This window comes from Sarcophilus harrisii, chromosome 1, assembly GCF_902635505.1.
Source record: "Sarcophilus harrisii chromosome 1, mSarHar1.11, whole genome shotgun sequence".
NCBI lineage: Eukaryota > Metazoa > Chordata > Mammalia > Dasyuromorphia > Dasyuridae > Sarcophilus > Sarcophilus harrisii.
Window position 1 is genome coordinate 708,252,138 of NC_045426.1, and position 17,032 is coordinate 708,269,169.

The 17,032-nt window shown below is 49.5% G+C and overlaps 1 protein-coding gene across 5 annotated transcripts in view; it reads left to right on the plus strand.

Annotated features, from left to right (window-relative positions):
* The window catches only part of RNF185 (ring finger protein 185), a 55,544-nt gene that overhangs the window by 20,646 nt on the left and 17,866 nt on the right, over positions 1–17,032 (plus strand). The window contains exon 1 of one of the 5 annotated variants that reach the window (XM_003762809.4): positions 5,155–5,233. The exons of 1 other annotated variant lie outside the window; for it this stretch is intronic. Coding sequence is in view for 1 of the 4 variants with exons in the window: in XM_031948938.1 (XP_031804798.1) it covers positions 17,001–17,028 (28 nt within the window). In the remaining 3 variants the exon portion in view is untranslated. Of the gene's footprint in view, positions 1–5,154; positions 5,254–5,704; positions 6,007–11,959; positions 17,029–17,032 lie in introns of those variants that run through there. 3 more of the 5 variants (XM_012543958.3, XM_031948939.1, XM_031948938.1) reach the window with 3 other exon arrangements.

A 17,032-nucleotide genomic window follows, 5' to 3' on the forward strand; every position in this document is an offset into this window, starting at 1 on the left:
AAAGATTGCCCACTCTCAGTGATAGAGGGCGGCTCCGTGCCTTTTGTGAGGTGAACCAGCCCATAGCAGGCCCCTCATCCCTCTGTGAAGAATCCCATGTTGGGAATCCATTTGGTGCTAGAAATGTCCTCTGAGAAGCTTTCTTCCCCCCACAATTGAGGTTTGTCAGTTGTTAGTTCTAATTTAATGGTTGCTTTTCTTCTTATAGCTTATGTTAGGGCGGATCTTTCCAAGTGCCAGACGTGTAGGGATCCAGGATAAACTGGCGAACGCCATTTGTTTGTAGAATCTGCCTGGCCTTCTATTTGGAATGATTGCAGTCTCCAGTTCCACCACCTCCCACAAAAGGTGGCTAATGGGGGGATTACCCAAGAACTTTGCTGAATTAACCATTTGCAACTCTTTTTTGGGAGACAATTAAGAACTGGGCCCTATAAGCTCTGCTGAGAGACTCAGAAAGACAACACTTGAGCTTGCCAAAACTCTAACGAACTTCCCAGAACTGGGGATGTGGCCAAATGGAGCTCAGTAAATTTGCTGAGAAGAGCAAAAGTTTAAGTAGGGGTGGATATAACTAGGGGAAGGCTGCCCATGGAACGTGCAGGGACCAGAGATAAGCTCCCCTTTGTGATCAGTGAGCTCTCAATTTTTGGGATGATTCAGCAATCCCTTAGTCCCAGAAACAGCCACAGGGGAAGGGATTTTGTCCAAAAGTTTAGACTGTTAATCCAGGAAAAGCCTCTGACTCAGTAGCCTTTAAAGGGAGAAAGAACAAAGCACTAGTGCTGAAATCAGGAGGACCTGAGTTCAAATCTGGTCTCAGACACTTAATATTTCCTGACTGTGTGACCCTGGGCAACCCTCAGGAAAAAAAAAATTAAGAAAATTAAAAGGGGAGAAAGAACTTTTGCCCTTGTCCCCTTCCCATCAGCAGATGTCACAGAGTTTTGGTGCTTGCAATGATAGTTTGCTCAGCTGATGCAATCTCTTCTGCAGAGTAGAATGGTGGCTAACAATGGTGAAAGAGAGCCTCTGATTAGATTCGGAGCATTTCCTCCTGGCCTGGAATGCAGGAAATCTTCTGCTCCTGGCATCTGGTGAGAGCCGCAGGGAAAGGGAAAGGACCTTTTGGCCTCCAAGATCTGGTCCTAGTTCTTGACCTTTTTGTTCATGTTTGTCTCTTCTTGATGGAGGGAATGGAGTCTCTGACCTTGGTTGAAAGAGTGAATCTGGGAGCCAGAATCCAGACAGGTTTTGCAACCAGTGGAATATCATGACTCAAGCGAGTGACGAAAGAGGCCTTTGAGATCCCAGCCTGGAAGGATTAAAAAAAATCCTGCATGGCTGCCTCATTGGGATGAGAACTTTGGGGGGAACTAATATTAGTAGGAACTAAATTGAATTATGGGCCTGATGAAGAGATTTAGCCTCCACGGTGTTGGGGAAATGTTTATATATTTGTTCTTGCTCTACCTTGGATATAAATGTCCCTTTGGAAGAGGGTAACTGGTTAAGTAGAACTGGGGGGGTTATGGGGGGAACGTAGCCAGTAAGGTCTCAAGCTAACAGCAGTCCAGAAGAGACACATCCAACCCCCAGGTGCTGTCCCAGGGTACATACATGTTACACTAAATAAGGGACTGCTTGGTGGAAGAAGTCTTGGACTAGCTATGGGGGCGTGGGGGGTGTCTCTGCTACATACACCCAGCGGCAGGAAGATGACTACCTCTACAAGCACGGCCCCTGGTTGCTTGTATTTCTTTCCCTGAGTGTAGATGACCAGGAGATCCCAAGATGGACATTTTTGACCTTTGAAATGAGTTCATGAGTTTGGGAGGTCAGAAGTCCATGACTTAGCAGGAGGACTTTTCTACAATTAAACCCTTCTGAGAGAAGATGACCACTGTCGGGCTGCCTGAGCCCTGATCTGGCTTGCCAGAGGGCATTGACCTGGAGGGCCTCGTTAGGGTGATGAGGCACAATCTTTGAAAATGTCTCATGGGTTGATGTTCTCGATAGCATCCTGACTGTCAGCTATTAACCTGTCAGTTCTGGGGACAAGGGTCAGACCCACATAGCCTTGGAGGGGACAGTGAGGCAGGTGACCTTGCACAGCCCTCCTTCCCTTAAATTCATTACTTGCAAGTCATAGCATCACTTTCCTGATGTCATGGTAGTCTTCCAGAGTGAAGGACAAACAACAACGGATGGGAAGTTATTATAGGACAGGAGTTACTTTATGGTCTTTGTCAATGAAAACTAATGAGTCTCTTAAGTATTTTTAGTATGGAGGAAGTGAAGAAAGAACCTGTGTATGGAACCCAGATCTGGATTAAATGATCTCTTATTATTGTGAACCCCAGTGAGGAGAGGGCACTGAGCGATGCGACAGAGTGAAAGCACAGAACAAAATTGGTTTATAGGAAATCAACAGCCAAGATAAATAAGGAGATGGGAAGAGAACATTTGCCCTTGTTGAGTTCAAGGCACCAGACCAAAGTTACATCTCTGGGGACTGAATGAATGGAACCAGAAGCAGCAATCGGAGATTTCTGTTCTACTTCAGAATTGGAAAGGTCTGCAGGGCTGGAAAGGGGCAAATGTTATAAGAGAAAAGAACCAGGTTTGCAACCTTAAGGCTGGAGAGATTGGCATAAAGCACAATTCTGACTCAGGGACAATGCGTCGCCTAGCACGAAGGAGCATGGCCAGAGCAGATGGCGGGTGCCATGTTTAGCCAAGTCACTGGGAGGTAATATGAGGGCAAGCTATCAGTTGATTCATTCTGAGTATGCACCAATTCTCTGGTCCTCCCCATCCTGAGCCAGCAGGGTCCACACTTCCCTAGGTGCCCTCCTGGGAAGTATCTACCAATTCCAAACGAACTGGCTAGTGTCCTGTCATCCCTTTCCTTCCCCAGTGTGACGACTCAGAATTTACTCAATAGGCACCTAAGTTAAATGCATTTACTGAATCTAAATCAAAAGTAAAAATTAAAATGGCACAACTTTTACTACTTGGCCACCCTCTTAAGAGATCCAAATGTTCAACTTCCTCTGCTCTATCTTTTGTACCTTGTTAGAGATCTGAGAGAGGTTGAAGGGACATATGAAGTCCAGCAGGCATGGTTCAGTCCTATGGAAAGGCAGGAGTATAATGTGGAGTGAAACTCCCTCTGTAAGATCCTGCTGCCTCAGTGGCCCTTTCCTCCCATTGCTGAAAACCTCCATTTTGGAGAAGTGCCCAGGCCAGCTGTGTTCACTATTTCACTCCTCACCCAGCTCCACTCCCAACTTTCACAATTTTGACATCATCTATTCCACTCCCATTCTCAGCTCCCTTTGATTTGCTGTTTTCTCTCAAAATTAGAATGGAAGCTCTTTGAATGCAGGGAATAATTATCCCTTCCACTGCCACAGCACCCCAGGCTCTGGAAAACCCACATAAAATGGTTAGGGCTCTCCCTTTGTACCAGATTAGTTTAAATTATGAGTAAAGGATTATGCAATGCCGTGCATATATTTTATACTTTAAATTTCGACATTTTTTTGTCATCTGCTGGCCTTCACGTATCATCTGTGGCTTCTACAAAACTCCAAAAAAATTCCATTTCACTTCTTATGCCACTTGCAATATGTCGAAATGGTGATTGGGAAAGTCGCAAGGTAGGAAAACTGACTGTACCTTTCTTTTGGTGGCATTTTTAGTTTTAGTCCTTAGCACAGAGCCTGGCACATTGCTTCAATTAATTGCTTAATACATGTTTGTTGAGGTTACTTTCCTCATGCTTCTAGGCAGTTTTGTTCTTTTCATCAGAAATATTGGAGAATCCTCTATTCTAGAGGCGGCAATCCCGCAAAACTCCCAAATGATGCCTGAACTGGATAACATTTTATTAGAAAACATTTAACAAAATAATAATACAGCGCAGATAATGTTGATTTGTGCAACTTGGTAGGGATGCCTTTCTATTTGAATTTGACAGTACCATCTATCCCATTAACGATTCACTTTCCCTTTTTAAAATATTATTTACTTATTTTTAATCACATTGCTCTATAAATCTCGTGTGGAGAGAAAAATCAGAGCAAAAGGGAAAACCATGGGAGAGGAAAAAAACAGGAAAAAAAGAAAAAAGAAGCGAAGACAGCATGTGTCGATTCCATTGTCTCCCTAGTTCTTTTTCCGGGTGCCGATGGCATTTTCTCTCCAAGGTCCAGTGGGATGGCTTCGCATCACCGAGCCCCCAGACTCTCCCGAGGCTTCTACTCGGCGACAAGGAATGGAAACTGAGAGAACCGCATCAGTTGGGGAATGGTTGAATAGTTGTGCTATATGAAGGTAACGGAAGATTATTGTTCTATAAGAAAGGACCGGCCGGCGACTTCCGGAAAGCCCTGACTCGGACGAATCGCCGCTGAGGGAAGCGAGTAGATCCAAGAGAACACACGGGATGACGGGTGCTGACGGACGGGGCTCCTTTCCCGGGGAGGCGATTCGGGCCAGAGAGGCGACGGCTGAGTGCGGGGCGTCACTCAGAATGTTCACTTCTTGTTTTTTTCCTTCTTGTGGGTTTTTCCTTTGGGTCTGATTTTTCTTGCACAACATGACACGTATGGAAGCTTTTTTTTTTTTTTTTTAATTGCGCATATTTACCCACATCCGGTTGCTCGCTGTCTCCGGGAGGGAGGGAGAAACATCTAGAACGGGAGAACGAGACCTCTCTATCTGGACAAATAAAATACTGCTGGCAAAAGCGTGACGCTCGGCGGCGCAGCTGTTCTAAGCCCATCCCTTTATCTTTAGCAGAAGCTGCCGGGGCTTCTTCCCTGGACGCTCGCGGCAGTTTCTTTCGGGGTCACTCTGGGGTTCCCTGCTGCCATTGGGATGAAACGCACATTCTCCAGGCTGGTGTGTAAGGCTTCAATCCGGGTCCGAAGCGTCGCCGGCTTTCAGCTCCCTCTCAGCTGAGATCCCCGTTCTCAGGCCCCTCCCCACTCACTCCGTCCTCGGTCCTTCCCCTTCCGGATCCCACGTGTCTCGCCCGCAGGCGGAACCTCGGGAGTCCGGCCAGAGGTGTCCCCGCCCACGGTGCCCGCCGTTCCCTTCCGGGAGCGGGCCGGAAGTGCCTTCGCGTAGGCCCCATCCCCTGCGTCAGGTGACGGGATCCCGCGGAGGAGGCTCCGGACCCGCCACAGCCGGAGCCGGGCTGACGTGACGGGAGGCAGACGGGGCGAGCGAGCGCGCGCTGAGGTACCTCGGCGGTCCGTGGCGCTCCGGGGCCGCCTGCGCTCACTGAGGGGGCGGGCTTGGCCTGGGATTGGGGCGCGGGAGGGAGCGGGCCGGGACCTCCTCTCCGGGGCTTGGTACGGCTGCGCAGGCGCTCTGGCAGGGAAGGGAGGGTGGGGGTCTGACTCGGGACGTACGCGCCTTCAGCCTTGTACTGGGCATGCGTCGTGGAGGGCTGGGGGCGGGAGGGAGGAGGCCCCTCGTTCGGCGACTGTCTGGGGCCGTGACACGCCCCCCATGATTGGCCGGTGCGCGTGCGCGCGGAGGAGTGGCGGAAGCTGGGGTGGTTTTTAACACGACACCGCGCGTGCGCTCGGGAATCTGGGTGCACTTGCTTGTTGAGTGCCCACGTCCGCGGCTGTCTGCGCATGCGCTCTGCAAGCACCGAGTAGTTGGCCCCCAGTTTGTTTGCTTACGTAGGCGCCCTGACAGGTGGAGCGGACGGACCCCCTTGCGGCTGCGCAGTCGCCGTGGGTGCCGCGTTGGGCCCCGGGGCAATCTCTGGGCCCCCTCCCCTCCCCTCCCCTCCCTTTGTGGCTTCACAGGGGGTGTCTGGCCCCCTTCCCCGGGACTGTGCAGACGCCTGGGGGCCGCCTGGGACGGGGCTGGGGGGTCCCTCCCGGGCTGGTCCGGCCGAGGGAGGCGGCAGTGGCTTCTCCGGAGGTCTTGTTCCCGCGCCCGCCGCGGTCAGTGCGAGCGTGACCCTGAGCCCGAGCAGTAAGCAGCGGGGAAGCGAGCCCCTGGGAGCCCGCCGCCCCCACTCTCCGCCGCGGGGCCCGGGAGAGGCGGAAGGGGCGGGGCCGGGGGCGTCCCCGCGGCTCCGCCGGGCCCTTTGTCGGGCGGCCCCGGGCCCCTTTGGATGGGCCCGCTTGGCTTGGGAGGGACCGGAGACTCCTCACAGGGAGAGGTCAGGCTGAGGCGGCCTTTTCCTGATGAGAAAACGAGGCTCCCCGACGGGCAGCGGGGCTTAAACCCGGGGCCGGGGCAGGAGGCGGGGAGGCCCGGATGCAATAAGCGCGGGGGTCATGACCTTTTTTTTTTTTTTTTTTTTTTTAATTTAATAGCCTTTTATTTACAGGATATATACATGGGTAACTTTACAGCATTAACAATTGCCAAATCTCTTGTTCCAATTTTTCACCTCTTACCCCCCCACCCCCTCCCCTAAATGGCAGGATGACCAGTAGATGTTAAATATATTAAAATATAACTTAGATACATAATAAGTATACATGACCAAAACATTATTTTGCTGTACAAAAAGAATCAGACTCTGAATTATTGTACAATTAGCTTGTGAAGGAAATCAAAAATGCAGGTGGGCATAAATATAGGGATTGGGAATTCAATGTAATGGTTTTTAGTCATCCCCCAGAGTTCGGGGGTCATGACCTTAAGGGGTCCATAGTCCCCGCGGGGGGCAGGTGTGTTCCAGGCGTTTCCCAGAGGGAGGGCCGGAGGCCTTTGGGGTCACTGGGGGGGGGGGGTTCTCTAGGGAGGCGGCCTCTAGGCTAGACCTCTAAGCGAGGAAGCTCGCTCCCAGGCGCGGGCCCACCGGGCTGCAGGGTCGGAGAAGGGGCTCCGGGAAGAGCCGGCTGCTCGTCTGGTTCCACCAGAACCCAGAATGGGGCCAGAAGGGTCGGGCAGAGTGGGAAGGCGCAGCTTTGTCGTTCTTGCCGCTCTCCCCAGCCCCAGGTGTCCAGCACTGGGGTGTCTGGCCCCGTCCAGGCTGCTTCCGAACCTGCCATTTCTGGCTGTGGCCACCTCCTTTTCATGTTGCCCCCGTTGCCCCCTTGCATCACCCCGGGCTGTTCCAGGTGCCTTTCCCCATCAGATGCCCGGTGCCTCTTGTGGGGGGCCTCCTACCACCCCAATTTTTTATTTATTTTTACCCCCTTTTGGGTACGTGTCATTTTCTTTGATTGACCATATGCTCTTAAGAGCAAGGGCAGTTCTGTTGTTTGTCTTTAAATTAAGTTTTTCCTAAAGAAAACAGACAGTGGAGAGGAGTGGTAGAAAGAATACTTTGGTAGCCGGGGGAATGACAGCTTTGAGGAGACCTGATGATCGCAATTGTACAAATAAGGTGGGATAACCTAAGGTGGGATAAAGGAGACAGATCTGACCACTGAGATTTGGTGGGAAAAGACTCATCGGGTACGGCTAAAAGGACGTGCCTTATTCCAAAGGAATAACATCGACTAAAGAGAGTTGGAGGGAATGTCACGATGTAGTAAGAATATATGTAAAAAATAAATCCAAACTCCGGAGGTGGAAAAGCTGGGGGAAGAGAACCAGAGTTAGACATAAAAGCAGCCCAGCCTCACAAGCTTGAAGGATGATGCTTGGAGAAGAACAAAGAGGACAAATAGAAAGGTCTCTGTAACAAACTAGGGAGCCACAGCTAACATTCTCCCCACCCTCCCCATCCCACTAGGGCCAGGTGCTGTGTTACCCATCTCACAATCTATCCTGTTTGATCCCCAGTCATCCTGGAACAGAGGAGTTCTTGTTTTCCCATTTTGTAAACTGAGGCAACCAGGTTAAGTGACTTGCTCAGGATCACTCAGTTAGCTGCCCCTCTTCTCAACTTAGACGCTGAATACCACAGTCCTTGTTTGTTTTTGCTTTTGTTTTTGTTTTTTTATTTTTTTTAATAACTTTTTATTGACAGAACCCATGCCAGGGTAATTTTTTACAACATTATCCCTTGCACTCACTTCTGTTCCGATTTTTCCCCTCCACCCTCTGCCCCAGATGGCAAGCAGTCCTATATGTAATACCACAGTCCTTGATGTGCCACGCAAAGAAGCAGATATGGAACTAAGGGTAACAGACAGGAAGCTGGACCAGGTAGACAAAGAGGAGCAATCTTGTGGACATTGAAGGGTCTTTCTCAACATGTCTGAAAACTGGGAGGATACTGTACACTTGTGGCAAGTCAGATACTATCACTACCCCAAAGAGAAGGATTAAAAAGATTTTCAGTTACTGACCATATGCCTACTAGGCCATGGCCACAGAAATCCTCTTGAGAATAATCTACACATAATACACGTTATTTAATATATATTAAGGGATTCTATGATGTAGTTATAAGAATGGAGCGAGTTGGCATCTTCAAAATATTCTGGAGCAAATCATGGGTTTAAAAATCATCTAGTTGATTAAAAAACCAAGAAAACAGGATTTCTCTATAGTTATTATGTGAGAACTATTTTTTAAAAAATCTCCAAGGAGAGCAACCAATAAATCATATCCTAACATAAACTAAAATCCCCTTTTTTTTTTCTCCTGAGGCAGTTAGGATTAATTGACTTGCCTAGGGTCAGCCAGCTAGGAAGTGTTAAGTGTCTGAGGCCAGATTTGAACTCAGGTCCTCCTGATTTCAGGGCTGGTGCTCTATCCATTACACCACTGAGCTGCCCTAACATAAGCTAAAATCACCAGATTCCCTGAAAAGTCTTAACAGAAGATAGAACTTTGTCCAGCTCTTTGCCCATTGCTGTCCAATGAGGCATAAAACCAGGAAGCATGTTGACCATTGTCAGCACAGAGTCCAGGTGGAAGAAGGCCCTAGAGGAAGAGTCCACGTGCCTTTCTTTGTGAGCCACTGTGATTTTTACAAAAAGCCTCAGTCCATTAGAACCTCTGAAATGTGGTCCCTAATTCATCAAAATCCTTCAACCCACCATCTCCAGTGGAAAAACCAAGCAGAAGGTCTCCTGTCTGGGCCATTGGAATCTCTAGGGCTGACTTGGTAGAATCCTGGATAAACACGCCCATTGACAGTGAAAGGGCTTCTTGATGGAAAAGGACAATGGGAGTAGGTGGGGTTAAGTTTGGGAAATTTCACAGCATTTCCAGAGGCCCACAGGTCTCCCGAAGCGGAGGCCCATTCTTCTGCCCACAGTAGCGACGCTCTCTGGCCGTGACTCACGGCATCCCACGGTCGCCACGGATTCGAGTTGTAATCCCCAAAGTGCCATGGAAGGTCCCGTGGTGGGTGTAAATAGGCTGGGCAGCATATTGCCAGTTAGGATATTCATAAAAAATGGCCTGAAAGGCGAAGGAGGAGGAGGAGGGAGGCTAGCCACTAGCGTGACCAAGGGATAACAGCCTCCCTGCTCCACTGATGCCCTTTACTCTTGAGATATAAAGGACTCCGTCAGGGTCAGACAGTGAACATTGGTTAAGCATCTTCTGTATGCCAGGATACTGTGCTGAGTGTGGGGAATCAAATACAGAAGAGAAAGCCCTCAAGGGGCTTACAGTCGCATGAGGGACGAAAGTCACAAAGGAGGCGTGAGAGGGAAGGTACCTATTGCAGGAGCAGACTGCAGAAGGGGTGGGGAGTGGAGGGCTGGCTGACTTGGGCCCCCTCCTTAAGTGGAGGCTTTGGAAGGGCTCTGCTGGAAGGCAGAGGGTACCGACGAGGAATGAGCCCCCAGCCTGATGAAATTTGGGGTGGTGATGAGGGAGCTGGCTGGGGGGCTGCTGTGTGAAGGGTTTACAAGAGAACATGGGCAAGAGCTGCAAGCATTAAAGGGAAGGGATGGGAGGTGCAAGGATGACATCACAGAGCCATCAGAATGTCACCGGCCCAGCATGCTTAAATGGATCTTGGAAATAGATCTGCCAGGAGAGGGAGTGGTTCAGAGAACCACCCAATTGCAAGCCAGAGGGGGGAGGGGGACGGAGAGAAAGGGAGAGGGAGAGAGACTTGGAACAAGGTCAGCACTCCATTTTAAAATCTCTGAGGAGAGAAAGGAAGGACACCAGCATATGAATATATGAAATACACTCAGAATTGGGAGTAGGGGGGGTATTTCACTACCTCATCTTCCCCTCTGTGCTTCTGCCAAACTAAGTTACTTGCAGCCTGAGCCCCTGAGCCTCCCCATCGGACCTCCAGGCCCCAGGAATTACCATGTGCTCTTTTGCTGCATCCTAAGAACCCCCTGGGTCTTCATATCTGTCCTGTAGCTGACTCCTCGTAGATGTGATGTTTCTCTTTAGGAGAATGTGGACTCTTTCAGAGCAGAGACTGAATTGATTTTTTTTATTTGTACCCATAGTGCTTCGATGCACACAAGTGCTTATTAGAAACTTGACATTTATTTATTCCATGGACCAAAGTTCTGTTAAGGAAGTTATTTTAGGAAAGATGACAATCTCCCAAGCATGAAATTCTGAAGATTTATTAAAAAAAAAAAAAAGGCAAATCTACTGAGATGAAAAAAGTTGTTTAAAGAGAGGGCAGAATGGAAACCCAACTAGACAGAGTCTTGCTGAGCTCAGGTTATTGGCCCAAACAAGCATCATACCAATCAACTGAAAGAAGGGCATTTGAGCACTGAGCTCCGATGTCAATGATGAGACTCCAAAGGGGGGCCAGAACCTCAGGATGGACAGATGTCAAGGGGAGAAAGTAAAAAGCCTGTGAGTTGGACTTCCACTTCTGGCATAATTCTAAACTAAATTATAATAGGGATCATTGGAGAGCAGCCAGAAAAGGCAGGCAGGAATAATCACAAAGGACCTATGGCCGACTGTCCAGAAGAGATCATGGTAAAGTAACCCCATATCCGTTTCTGGCAGGGGGTCTGGTCTACAAGATTAGGAGAATGATGCAGGTAGAACTTAGATTTTAACCAAATCCCCCATGTTCTTGGGGGAAAAGATGTAAGCTGAATGGTAAGCCAGTGAGGTGAATTTTGACCTGGTTAACTGGCCAAACCCAGAGTAGTTGGGAGCATTCCGTTTCGGCCTTCGGTCTCTTTTCTTGGCCAGTATTAAGAATTTTAAATGATCAGGTCCAGAATGACAGTTTGATAACATTGGAGAGGGATTCCTCATGCTGGTTTCAGGTGTAGCCAAGTCCTTTGAAGTCCTCCCCGTATATGAAGACACTTTCCTTTGAGGAGTCTTGGAAGTCTTAATTTTGGCAGAGAGATGAAGGCCTCGAAAGCAAGGCAGAATCATGTCATGTTTTTCTAGTTGCTATTTCAGACCTAACCGTGCTGGTGTCACATTTTGAGATTTCTGTTCATAGGCCTGGCTCAGTTCTCACCTGCTGGGGCATTAGAACCAGGCACTTTTTCCTCTCCAGGCTTAAGTTTAGTTGATAAAGGGCCGAACTCATTCCAAGTGTCCTTCAGCTCTGAAATTCACTGAGGTCTTGAAATGTTTTGTTTCATTCGTTCAGCAAACATTTGTATGTTTTGACCTACGGCGTTCAACGATGCTATAAAAGGTGACTGTCTTCTGTTAAAAGGTGCTTTTAGTATTTAATTTTTTAAACATTTTTAAGTCTTCAAATGGCCATCCTCCTTCATAAATCTGCCCTGCATATAATAATCTCAATCATTTTCATTCACCATTCGGTTAACATTTTTTGGGCACCTACTATGTGCAGGATATTCTGCAAAGTATTGGAGTAGGTACAAAAGCTTAGATGGCTTTCTAAAGGGTAGCATAGACAGTGAAGCAATATCAATGCGAAACATATATGCACCAAGTGGTGTAGCATCAAACTTCCTAAAGGAGAAATTAAGAGAGCTGCAAGAAGAAGTAGACAGCAAAACAATAATAGTGGGAGATCTCAACCTTGTACTCTCAGAATTAGATAAATCAAACCACAAAACAAATAAGAAAGAACTTGGAAAAGAGGTAAATGGAATATTAGAAAAGTTAGGATGATAGATCTTTGGAGAAAACTGAATGGAGACAAAAGCTTAGTTAGGATTTGGCTTCCTTCTTCCTGGAAATCCCAATCTTTGAGGAGCAAAAAGACACAAACACAGATATGTGATACACTCCTTAGAGAAATTACCCGTCGAGTTCAGAGAAACGATGGTTTTGAAAATCGTGCTCATTGCTGCTCTCCCAGCGTTGCGTCCTGCCGAGCACATCACCTGAGAATCTCAAAATAGAAAATGTTATCAAATGTTATCATAGGGTTGCCTGTGCGACTCAGGACATTTTAAAAGATTATCTGTCCTGTGCTGGGTTATCCCCAGTTTAGTGGTGGAAAAATTAACATTTTAAAAATAATCCAGAGACTATCCTTTGAGGAAATGGATCATCAGCATTTCAAGGATCCGTGATTTTCATTAGTATTTTTATTTAATTTCTTTCAGCAACCCAGATTTTGGCGTCTCCATGTCCTAGTGCACCATTTCTCCAACCCCTTTTAATCTCTACTTCCTAGAGTCCCAGATTTGCTCGCTTCCTTCAGAGCACAGGCGCCACCTCCTCCTGGAGACCTTTCCTGTTGTCTTCCAGCTGTGAAGCGTCCAAACTTTCCCACACACTCTGTGCAGTCTCCCCCCTCCCCCATGACTTTATATTTACTCTGTATATCTCCCCCCGGATAACTGAGGCACACACCAGGAACAAATTGTCTTTGTATACCTAGTGCCTTGCTTTGTAACAGATTCATCAGGGTAGGTGTTCCGGGAAAGGAAAAGAGAGGGAAAACTCATGTATGTGGCACCTGCGCCGGGATGGGCACAATGCTAAGTGCTTTACAGATATTTTCTCACAGCTGCCGATAATCCTGCAAAATAGGTACTGATATCCCCATTTTACAGGTGAGGAAACTGAGGCAGACAGGTGAAGCGACTTACTCAGGGTCACCCGAACAGTAAGTGTTAGTAAAAATGCTTATCAAGCCGAAAATTCATCACTAGCAGACTGATCTCAGCTTGTCTGGAAACTTTTCCAGCAATGAAAGCTGTCCAAAAGGGAATTGGGCTGCTTTGGGGGATGGTGGCTTCCATCTCTTTTGAAGAACACAAGCAAGGTTGGGGCAGGCCTTTGCTTTTTTCTGCCCTGTAGAGTGAGAGTGAGAGAGAGAGTGTGAGTGTGTGTGTGAGTGTGTGTGTGTGTGTGTGTGTGTTGGGCTAGGGAGACGAGTGATAGATCTAAGTCTATGCTCAGTCATGTGATGGAAGTAATTGTGTGAGGAAGAGGATGGTAGGAAGAGCCTAACGCTGCTGTGACAGAAGGACCACTTTGAGGGTTAGTTGTAGTCTTTCAGGGACACAGACAGGTGCCCCTGGGGTCATAGCCGGTTTTAAGCTACTGTCGAGGATGTGATGGGCAAGAGTGCCTGGCTCTGGCTCTCCTAGAACCTTCCGGCTGCTTAGCCTAGAGGCTGGACCTGAAGGCCTCGTTTGCTTTCCGGATATGGTGATGCACTGAAGGAAGGGCACACCAGAGCTTTCAAGACACACAATCACACCGGAAGGAAGAACTGAGGTTAGGCTTACTCTTTTCCGGACTGCACTTGACAGACTCTGTGCCTTGGTGGTAAGAGTGTGATAAGAGATGTGCAGGAGGGAAGTGGCTTCCAGAGGTGCCGCCTGTCCATCATTTTGGAGTGCTCTTGATGGTTTCTGCTCTGTGCCTGCCCTCCCCCCTGTTTACCTGCCATTGGGACTTCCTTTATCATGTCATAAAGTCTTAAAAAATCTTGGCAAAAAGACTTTAAACTGAAAAAGAAACGGAGAAAGCTCCCTGTGCCTTTGCCCCAAACTAGTACATCCCATAGACACGAGAAGACTGTGACTCAGGAGGATGAAGAGCAGGAGACTTTTCCTGAAGTTCCCAGGAGAAAAATCAAGAGTGAGTCAGTAATAAAACCTGTGGCCTCGGGCCTCTCATGCCCAACGTGTGGCTGATGAACTAGAGACCCTAGCATTAGGAAGAATCATGGACGTCCAGAGTGTCCTTACTGGTTGTTGGGAGGAGACTGGAATAATTTCTGGAAGAGCTGCCTGATCTGAGACCACGGGACAGGAAGAGGTGCGCTAAGGAGCAATGGGCAGACTGGAAGCGGCTTAGGATCTGTGCCAGTCAGCAGCCAGTCATTTCCTGGTATTCCTTAACGATAGTTTCAATAGACTTAGAATTGAGACGGGATTCTTCCCTGGATCTGATTCTCCCGGGTGAGGAGCTGATGGCTGCAAGGGGGAAATGACAGGAACTTGCCAGGCGCCTTTGTGCACACTGTGTATCCTGTGTCTGAAGCTTTCCCTCCCCCATCTCCCTTCGGGAGTTATTCCCACAATGTGACCTCTGCTGATCCCTGCTTGGCCTGCTCTCCCTTCCCACTCCCAGATTTCTTTTTCACTTATTTATCTGCGTTTGTGTTGTCTTTCTTCCAAAAGGACATGGATTCCTTTTGCGTCCTTGTCTCCCTCCCACCTAGATAGTGCCTGGAGGGACCAGCATACTGCTTTTAAATGCTGGCTGAATTGCTTTAAACGGTGGGAAGTGACCTTTCCTGTCTCAGAATCTGTGACCCACGAAGAAAAGGAAGCCGTTCTCTGGCACGTCCCCGGTTGGGGGGAAAAGTAGATTTTAGAAGGGACAGAGAGAAGAGCAGTAGGAATGGATAGAAAATTGTCCAGATTGAAATCCTAAAGACGCAGAGAAACCATCCCCATAGACCCATGTGGAGGAATTTACCAGCCCGTGTAGGCTTTTGTGTAAGGAAGGGGGCCAGAAGGCCGGGTAACAGCAAAGACAGCTGGGGAGCTGGCCCCGGAAGTAGTCGGGTCAGGAGTGCTGAGAAGCCAGCCGAGCAGGACTGTGGAAACCAGCTTTTGGAAGCTGCCTCGGGAGAGTGGAGACTCAAAGAAAGTGGGGACCAGGACAAGGCCGAGCTTGGCTTCTGTGTTGTTAGTCGGAGACAGTCTTGGTACCTGACGGGGCAGCATCCGGAGGGTTAGAGGGAGACCATGTTGGAGATGGGGAGGAGCCCCAAGGCGGTTACCTGGGCCAGTGAGGTGCGCAGGAGGTCCTGGAGACCATCCTTAGTGAGTTGGGGTAGAGAACTGGGCGGAGGGGAAGGAAAGCCATTGTCTTGACTTCCAGAAAGGGGAATTGAGTGGAGTCTGCCTACTATTGTCCGGTGAGCGTGAAGTCAGTTCCGGGCCCAGACAATTGGGGGAAGTGAATGTCCAGAAAAGGCAGGTGGGATTCCAAAGTGCCCGCTGGCTTCGTCCAGAACGCGGCCTCCCGGGCTCTCCTCGCTTCCTTTGGCGTGGGGTCACTAAACTGGTCCGTCTGGGGAGCGGCAGAGATGGGGTTTGCGTAGATTGGAGCAAAACGCGGCTGTGGCTCCCGGGGTGGGTTCTGGACCCCCGCCTCAGCCCAGCTTGGACGAGCTCCCCAGCCCGGGGCCACAGGGATCTTTGGCCTGGCCGTGGCTTTGCCCAGGACTTGGGTAAAGGTATCGATGCCATGATTCCAAGCAGATAAAAGGGCAGATGGCACGGGCTTAGGCCTTGGAGAAAACCTGGCGGGGGTGGGGGGGAGGATCAGCTGCCCTTCTGGCTGGAGATGGACTCTAAGGAGAGGAAAAGGTGCAAAGCCCTTGAGCTTGCTCATAAATACAAGGTGGAGGAGGCAGAGGAAACGGTCATCTGGAACACGTCTTGGGCTTTCAGTGAACTACAAAGCAAATGAATCAGTCCAGACTTCCTTCCTCCCCGCCCCACCCTTCCTTCCTCCTTCTTCCTTTTTCATTCTTCCTTTCTCTCTTCCTCCCCTCCCTCCCTCTTCCCCTGGTTTATGATGGCCCATGATAAGCTGGAGGGATGTTGGGAGGAGAGCACCCACAGTCAGGGTGCCACGCTCGTGTTGTGAAAGGATTGGCTGAAGGACCTTGGAGTAGTTAACCTGGGAGAGCCATCTTTGGGGGCAAAGGGCAGGGTGTGCCTTCAGTCTTTGAAGGGCTGTCATATGTTCTGTGGGCCCCAGAAGGCAGAACTAGAGCCATGGGGGGAGGGGCAGAGAGGCCCATTTGGGCCTGCAGCCCATTGCAAGGGGGGATGGGTTTTCCTAAGAGGAACATGGTAGGCTTCCTTGGGGCTTCGGCCTCCCACAAAGGCTCAAAGTCACTTGTTTTAGAGAAAATTTTTGTGTGGATTAGACAAGGTGGTGGAAGGGACAGGACTGTAGAGATGAGGGAGGTGAATCTTCATGCCTTACAAAAGGGGAAACTAAGGACCCCAGAGGGAAAACTGCCGATCACTTCTGTGGCAGCTGGGGGCCCGGCCAAGTCAGGAGGGCTGGCGTCTGTCCCTCTGCTGCCGTTTATTGGATGTGACTCGGCACATGTTACATAAGCTTTCTCAGGCTACGTTTTCCAAATTTGTGAAGTGGGGAGTTGGTCTAGAGGAGCACTCTCTGAGAGTGGGAGCCATGACATGACCCCGCTGGCTCAATCCCAACGGGTTTGAGGGTGGAAAGCTGGGTCCTGCCTGCCGTCCTTGAAAGAAAGGATCATGGAGCTTCTCTCCCCCCCTTCCCCCCCTCTGCACCAGGACCACTTTCTTCCCAATGGGCCTTGGGGCAGCTCTGACCTCACCCCCATCCCCCAGATACTTTCCCTCAGATACTTTAGAGGCCGCCCGGGGTCCGTCCCAGCATTCCAGAACTGCCATGTGATAATGGACTTCTCGCCAGCCAGAGAATGTTTCAGAATCAGGGAGCGTCAGCCCTGGAAGGAAACTTGGAAAGCAGCTACTCCATTCCCCACCCTTTACAGGCAGGGAAACTGAGGCCTGCCGGATGAGGTAACTGCCACCAAGACCGAATCTGGTGCCGGCCAGCTGGGAGAGCTTTAAGAGATCCCATGAAAGAGTGACCGGTTGGCCCACTTGGCCCCGTCCTGCCTCAGACACGACCATGTGACCATGGAGGGGAGGACTGGCAGTCCCTCGGGTGA